Genomic DNA, 8345 nt, shown 5'->3' with positions numbered 1-8345 from the left:
ACTGGTCTCAAACATCCACCTGCCTCTGTCTCCCAAATTCTGGGATTAAAGGTGGGCATCATTTTTTAAATGTGTGAGTATTTGCCTGTGTGTATTTATGTACATTGTGTGTGTGTGTGTAAGTGTTGAAGGAGACCAGGAAAGGCACTGGATCTTCTGGAACTGGAGTTTTGGACAGTTATCAGTTACCTGGGTTCTGAGGACTGATCAGACATGAGTCCCCTGTAAGAACATCAAATTTTTGTTAACTACTGAGTCATCTCTCTGACATAAGATTTTTTTAAAAGGATTTTATTATTATATATACAATATTCTGCCTGCATGTATGGTTACATGCCAGAAGAGGGCACCAGATCTCATTACAGACGGTTGTGATTGCTGGTAATTGAATTTAGGACCTCTGGAAGAGCAGCCAGTGATCAATTTCTCCAGCCCTTAAAATTTTTTTAAAAATATACTTTATTTTTTTATATGTGTTTGTCTGAATGTATGTTTATGCACCATGTATGTGCAGTGCATATTCTGAAGGCCAGAAAAAGGGCATTATGTCCCCTAGTTAAAGATGGTTGTGAGCTGCCATATAGGTGCTAGAAAATAAACCCAGACATACATGCAAGCAAAATACCTATACACATAAAATAAAAATAAAATAATAAAAATAAAAACTAGCTAGGCACGGTGGAACACTCCTTTCATTCCAGTACTCTCAAAGCAGAGGGTTGTTTTAGAAGGTTGGACTCACCTTGAGCCACTCTTTTTTGGGGTGGGGGGGGCTGGTTGAGACAGTGTTTCTCTGTAGCTTTGGAGCCTGTCCTGGACACTAGCTCTTGTAGATCAGACTGGCCTCGAACTCACAGAGATCCACCGGCTTCTGCCTCCTGAGTATTGGACTGCCCAGCCATCTTGAACCACTACTGGAGGGATCTTCTTTGGTTTGTTCTCCCATGCTACCCCCAGATAAGGTTTCTCTGTGTAACAGCCCTGACTGTCCTAGAGCTCGTTTTGTAGACCAGGTTGGCCTTTACCTCCCAAGTGCTAGGATTAAAGGCATGTATCACCACCACCTGGCAATTGGAGGCATCTTTGAAAGATTCAATGAATGTTTTTCTTCTGGTTACTTTAGCTATCCAGGAAGTCTATTTTTATTTCCTTTAGGATAGGGTAAAGATCTTTTTTCCTATTATTACTGAGAGCTGCCCTTTCACCTTTGCTTACCTTTGTTCTACCTTTCCTTCAACTCCAGCAAAATTTGAAATATCAGGGTATAGTAGTCTCTTTGCTCATCCCTCTGGCTGCATTGAGAAATGTTTCTTCCTGTGGCTAAGAGTTATAAGGAGGAGCTCATCTTTAATCCCAGCACTTGGGAAGCAGAAACAGCAGATGTCTGAGTTCAAGGCCAGTCTGGTCTACAGAGTGAGATCCAGGACAGGCTCCAGAGCTACACAGAGAAATCCTGTCTTGAAGAGTAACATCAGGGAATACTTGAGGGGGGTTGCTGTGATTGCAACAGTTCTTTGAGGCATTCTGCTCTTATTCTAAGCATTGTGTCCATGGTGGCTAGAAGAGGGCATCAGATCCCCTGGAAGTGGGTAGGCTAGTCATCAGTGAGTAGGGATAGATTGGTTACTGAATCCAGCCCAGTGTATTATTGCCTCATGCTGCTGTTTGCTCTTTTGGAAGTTCTCTTTTGCTGATGTCTTGTCCTGTCTAAAAATCTCTCTAAGAAGATATTGAAAGGGGAAGACAAAAGAATGTTCTTAAGCTTCTTCCTAGTCTACTTTTGTATTTTCTCTGATATCTCTGATTAGTGAATTTTCCTCTTGGGCATGGAATATATTAAAGATAAAAAGGTAAAATTTATGCTGAAATTAATAAGCACAAGCTGCACCGAGTAAAATAATTTTAAAGCATTAGTAGATTTGCTCAGTTTCATCCCAAATTCTGATATTCATGGTTTTTATTTTTAAAATTAGGTCAGAAAAAAAGTGCACGCCAGTATCATGTACAGTTCTTTGGTGATGCCCCAGAAAGAGCTTGGATATTTGAGAAGAGCCTTGTTGCTTTTGAAGGAGAAGAACAGTTTGAAAAATTATGCCAAGAAAGTGCGAAGCAGGCACCCACGAAAGCTGAGAAAATCAAGGTGATAGAAGTCCCTTTAATGTGTTTTTAAATAAAAAACTTTAATTCTTACCAAGTTTATTTTATTTTGACCTTATAGTTGCTTAAGTAGTTTCTTATGTTGGTCATGTACCTTGTTTTATCTGTCTGTCTGCCTGCCTGTCTGTCTGTCTGTCTGTCTATTTTGACGCAGAGTGTAGACAGACTACTCCTTTGTTTCTCAGCTGCCTAGACCCGAATAATCACATAGAAACTATATTAATTACAACACTGCATGGCCAAAAGCTTAGGTGTGTTCCTACCTAGCTCTTATATCTTAAATTAACCCATTTCTTTTCATCTGTGTATCACCACAAGGCTGTGGTTTACCAGCATCTGTCTCCTTCAGCAGCCATGTGATGTCCCCTTGACTCTGCCTACTCTATATATCTCTGTTCAGATTTCCCGCATGGCTTTATTCTGCTAAGCCATTGGCCAAAACAGCTTTATTCATTACCCACTAATGCAACACATATACAGAAGGACTTCCCACATCAGCAGAATCTTACTATATAGCCCTGGCTGGCCTGAACTTATGTAGGTTAGCCTGGAATTCATAGAAATTCTCCTGCTTCTGCCTCTGTAGTCTTGGGATTAAAGATGTGTTATCGGCAGGGTGATAGTGGTGCACATTTAATCCCAGCACTTGAGAGGCAGAGGCAGGAGGATCTCTGTGTATTTGAGGCCAACCTGCTCTACAAAGAAAGTTCCAAGGCAGCCAAGGGTACACAGAAAAAGAAAAAAGAAGAAAAAAAGATGTCAGTCGCCATGCCCAGCCTAAATTTTTCATTTACTTTTACCCAAGTATATTATTTTTCATTTATTTATTTGATGACACAGAAATAATTTATTTTTGATTTTTTTCTTTTTTATAAATTATATTAGGTAAAACTAATTATAGTTAGTTTATAGTTTAAAGAAACGAGTTGTTAGCTGAATTATATCTAAAATTTTAATTGGGTTTTTATAGGTTTTCCTTATCTGATATTATAAAAATGCTTTTAATTGAGTTACCTTTTATACTATATAATAAAATTCATAATGATTTGTTTTTTTTTTCCAGTTGTTAAAACCTATTTCAGGGAGATTGAGAGCCCAGTGGGAAATGGGCATTGTTCAAGCAGAGGAAGCTGCTAGCATGTCAGTAGAGGAACGGAAAGCCAAATTCACCTTCCTCTATGTGGGGGACCAGCTACACCTCAACCCTCAAGTGGCTAAGGAGGCTGGCATTGTTGCAGAACCTTTGGGAGAAAAGGTGCACTCTTCAGGGGCCAGTGAAGAAGCTGCTGCAGACCGTGGGTCTATGAAAGAAGAGGATATTCCCATGAAGAGAAGGCGAAGAGCCAAAAGGTCTGGTTCTGCTGAGAACCAAGAGAGTGACCCTGGCACAGAAAAGAGTACCCCTCCAAAGATGGCAGAGGCTGAACCTAAGAGAGGAGTAGGATCTCCTCCTGGTAGAAAAAGGTCCACAGCTTCTGCTCCACGGAGCAGGAAGGGAGACTCCGCATCCCAGTTTTTAGTCTTCTGTCAAAAACACAGGGATGAGGTAAATATGCTGGTGGGTTCTGAGTTCTTTGTCATGCCACAAGATTTCCAAATTTGAGGAACATTCCTTTATTGCAGAATCCTCTTATTTCTTAGCACACTGCATAAGCACTGTTTAGTTTTTTTCTTTAATTTTTTTTTTTAGGATTTTATTTATTATGTATACAGTGTTCTGCCTGCAGGTAGACATGCAGGCCAGAAGAGGGCACCAGATCTCATTACAGATGTTTAACACGTGAGCCACCATATGGTTGCTGGTAATTGAACTCAGGACCTCTGGAAGAGCAGCCAGTGCTCTTACCAGTGAGCCAACTCTCCAGCTCTTGACCATTTCTTTTTCCTTCCTCTTAAATCACATGTTTATGGGGAGAGGGTACAGCAGTGTATATGGGGTCAGAGTACAGCTTCCAGGAGTCAGTTCTCTCCTTCCATGTGGATGGATAGCAGGCTTGATAGCAAGATGATAAGATTCTTTAAGCCTTTAGTAGTAACATATCAGTCACTGTAGGTCAGACAGTTTCAAAGTAGTTTATATAAATAATAACTTGGCATAGCCCTATGTAGTGGGTACCATTTAAAGGGTGTATACCCCTAGGATCTTCTAATTCAGCAATTCTCAGCCTGTGGGTCAAGACCCCGTTAGGGGTTGGAGGAGACTTTCACAGGGGTCGCCTAAGACCATTGAGAAAACATTTATATTATGATTCATAACAACAAAATTAGTTATTTCAATAACAACAAAAGTAATTTTATTGTTGGGGATTACCACAACATGAGGAACTGCATTAGAGGGTCACAGCATTAGGAAGATTGAGACCCACAACTCAGTAGTATCTTGGAGTACTACACAAAAATAGTAACAGGTATGAGTCCAATATTTGAAGGCAGCTACTGATTTTGAGTCTGTCTTGAATGTGATTTGTCTTGACCAGTGTAAATTGAGTCTTGACTCTCTTTGAGAGCTTCAGGAAATAATCAAAATAAAATGTGCTTCTTTCATACATTTTTAATCCCAGCACTCGGGAGGCAGAGACAGGCAGAACTCTGAGTTGGAGTCTAGCCTGGTCTACAGAGTGAGTTCCAGGACAGCCATAGCTTCACAGAGAAGCCTTGTTTTGAAAAACTAAAAAATGTGCTTTTTCAATACCCAAATTGTATCCAAAATAAATATACCAAAGTGGGATCTCACAGGGGAAATGTAGGAAGGGCCCGGGGATACAGGTAGTGAGATACTGGGGCTAAGCCAGCTTTGTGCTCTGCTGGAATTCTGAGGCTTGGTAAGCATGGATGCTCAGATGTAGTGCTAGGGTGTACTGAGGGCTGGACTAAGCCTAGTAGGGCCAACCGTTGGGCAGGTGGGGTCTACAAGAGCTAGTTCCAGGACAGGCTCCAAAGTGACAGAGATACTGTGTTTTGAAAAAACCAAAACAAACAAACAAACAAACAAAAAGTATGTGTGCATGTGCCTTCAGAGGTTATAGAGGTGTGAGATCAGCGGAGCAGGAGTTACAGGCAGTTATTAACTGCCTCATGTGGGTGCTGAGAATTGAACTTGTGTCCTCTACAAGAACAATATATATTGTTGTTTCTAACTGCTTAGCTATTTCTCCAGTCCTCAAAGCTGTTTTTTAAAAAAATTTTAAATAATTTATTAATTCTTATTTTATGTGCATTGGTGTTTTGCCTGCATGTATGTCTATGTGAGGGTATTAGATCCCTTGGAGTTATAGAGAGTTGTAAACTGTCCTGTGGGTGCAGGGAATTGAACTTGGGTTCTCTAGAAGAGCAACCAGTACTCTTAGCTGCTGAGCCATCTCTCTAGCCTCTTAAAGCTGTTATAAAAATGGTTTTGAATTAGTCAAGGGCCAGCTTTTGAGGCATATAACTCTCTTAGGCTACCTGAACCCTCTTTTGCTAGGGTTATTGGATAGAAGACCCAAGACTTGAGGATATTTGGTTGCTACCTTTTGACTTTGTGTGTATGCATATGTATATATATATGTTCATATGGATATCAGTACGTATGCATGCACCTGCATGTGGAAGCCAGAGGTCAGTGTTGAGTGTCTTTTTCAACTGTTTCTCCATCTTCTTCTTCTTCTTCTTCTTATTTTTAAAAGCATGTGTATATGTATATGACAGGTCTTGGTGGGTACTCATGCTTTGGTTTATCTGTGGTGGTCAGAGAACAACTATATGGAGTTGGTTCTCTCCTTACATTTTTACTTTGGAGTCTGGTGATTGAACTCAGATCCTGACTTCAACCTTTACAAATACAAAAGCTCGTGAACTATCTTGAAATAAGTGGTAGGCTAGAGTATGTTTCTGAGCTTAGTATGCGTTTGTTATTGTGTCTTTTCTCTATTCCTACCTCTTGAATTCAACTGCATATTAGAAATCCTTGGGAAGCCTTTGAAGTATAGATGTCAGACATATATAGATTGACTTGATCTCAGGTAGGATCTAAACATCATTGGCTTTAACCCTATGTTATTGCCATCTGTAGTTAAAGCTGGGAGTTGCTGCTCAGTGATTACTGTGTACCCAAACCACCTAGAAGACTTGTGAAAATGCAGATTGCTAGTAGGTTGGGAGGGTCTTCAGCATATTCCAAGGGTACTGATACTCAGTAAGTGGAGAATCTGTTGCCTTTGTAGACCAGTTAGTTATCTTGGTGCTGGTTTAGCTTAGACAAAAATTAGGGCTTGCTTGTTAACTGTCGTCTGTATTTCTTATCTATGACTTGGATTGAAAGATGGAGTGTGGCTACTGTAGTTGGTGAGGATTAGACCTCACTCCATGTTCAAAGAAGCATTTTTGCACAACTTTATGGACTACTAATTTTTCAAGGATGTCTAGGAAATTATGATTTAAAAAATGACTCTGTTTTTTAAAAAGTACTTTTTATTTTGTTTCATTTTGTTTTTTCGAGACAGGGTTTCTCAGTGTAGCTTTGGTACCTGTTCCTGAACTTGCTCTGTAGCCCAGGCTGGCCTTGAACTCACAGAGAACCTCCTGTCTCTAGTTTCTGAGTGCTGGAATTAAAGACATGTGCCGCTACCGCATGGCTAAAAGTATGTTTTCTATTCATCATTTCTCAGTTATTTTCACTTAGAAATTTTTAGTGAATCACTGAATTGGTTATGTGCTATTTTTCTCTGAACCAAATTTTCTGGACAAAATTCTATGCTGTGGGAATAAAAATGTTACATACTCAATTTCATGGGACTGTGTATTTGGTTTTATGTAAATCACAATGAATTTTGTGAGTGTAGAGTTCTTATTGTCCTCCTTTCTGTGTTCATAGGTTGTAGCTGAACATCCAGATGTCTCAGGGGAGGAGATTGAAGAATTACTTGGATCCCAATGGAGCATGCTCAACGAAAAGCAGAAAGCACGATATAATACAAAGTTTTCCCTAATGACCTCTGCCCAGTCTGAAGAAGACTCTGGTAAACATGCACGCACACACACACATACACACACATAAATATATATGTCTTTTGCTTGGATGTGATGTGTAGCATGTCACCACATGAACAGTGTTCATGATCCCATCAGTGCATATCGTTATCATTTCCTCCCTTATCACCAGTGCAGTTCTTGATGCTGTTCAGGACCTCACTTTATTGTTTACACAGAGTAGGGATTCTGGTTGCAGTATTTGAAGGGGTGGTATAGGAGAGAAGAAGAAAGGAAAGGTGCGTGGTTCTAGCACTTTGGGTTGAGTGGCATGGGTCAGGCCCAGTGGAGAACAGTTAGTTCTTGGCAGAACTTACAAGTGAGATGACTGGTTGACCTTCACTTAGGTGTCTCATTTCTAGGTTTTCAGTTTAAAATTTAAAATATACTGCATCAAATACCAGTTTAGGCTATGGAAAGAAGAGGAAGACCTGGAGAAAACGTGTAACAGGTTTGTTACATGTAAGCACTTAGACACACAAGCTGGGGAAAAAAACCTTTTAATGTAAAAATAAAGTGTAATGTGTTTGAGTGTTAAATAAAAATAAATAGTCTGTAACCCTTAAGGTTCATTATTGAGTTTTGGAGATGCTAGACATCAAAGCTAAGGCATCCTAGGTTGTCCTAGAATAACTGCCAGGTATTAGATTGTGACAGTACATACACTAGTAGCCCCTTTGCACCTCCTGGAGATACTCATCTTAATTTAGGGCTTGCTAGGTGTCTGAGTTACTTTGCTGCTGCTATAACAAAGCACCATGACCAAGGCAACTTATAGAAGAAAGATTATTGGTGGCTATTCTGCTGACTTAGTGTTAGGGAACTCCGATTTCTTTCTTTTTGGTTTTTCGAGACAGGGTTTCTCTATGTAACAGCCCTGACTATACTGGAACTCATTCTGTAGATCAGGTTGACCTTGAACTCACTGAAATCTGCCTGCCTTTGCCTTTTAAGTGTGTGCCATTACTGTCCTGCAAACTCAGATTTCTTTAGGAAGGGCTGTGTCTTATCCTAGATAAAGTAGGCAATGCTCTGGGTGTTCATGGGAAAGAAAAAGAATCACCTCACACCTCCCAGTGAAAAACCTGCTGCTTGTCAGTAACCTGGGACTCAGTGTTTAAGGTTGTGAGTACAAACCAGTTGAAGTGTCTAATTGGGTGTGCCACATGGTGTTTATGACT

The 8345-nt window shown here is 40.1% G+C and overlaps 1 protein-coding gene across 4 annotated transcripts in view; it reads left to right on the top strand.

The window, feature by feature from the left end:
* The window catches only part of Nsd2 (nuclear receptor binding SET domain protein 2), a 71344-nt gene that overhangs the window by 25282 nt on the left and 37717 nt on the right, over positions 1-8345 (top strand). For all 4 annotated transcript variants that reach the window (XM_050140790.1, XM_050140791.1, XM_050140789.1 and 1 more), the window contains 3 exons: positions 1974-2140; positions 3221-3703; positions 7010-7154. In XM_050140790.1, coding sequence (XP_049996747.1) covers positions 1974-2140; positions 3221-3703; positions 7010-7154 — 795 coding nt within the window. The remainder of the gene's footprint in view (positions 1-1973; positions 2141-3220; positions 3704-7009; positions 7155-8345) is intronic.

This window comes from Alexandromys fortis, unplaced genomic scaffold (genome assembly GCF_014885135.2).
Source record: "Alexandromys fortis isolate MF-2015 unplaced genomic scaffold, M_Fortis_MF-2015_v1.1 scaffold_7, whole genome shotgun sequence".
In the NCBI taxonomy this organism is placed as follows: domain Eukaryota; kingdom Metazoa; phylum Chordata; class Mammalia; order Rodentia; family Cricetidae; genus Alexandromys; species Alexandromys fortis.
This window is presented reverse-complemented; position numbering and strand designations above follow the sequence as displayed.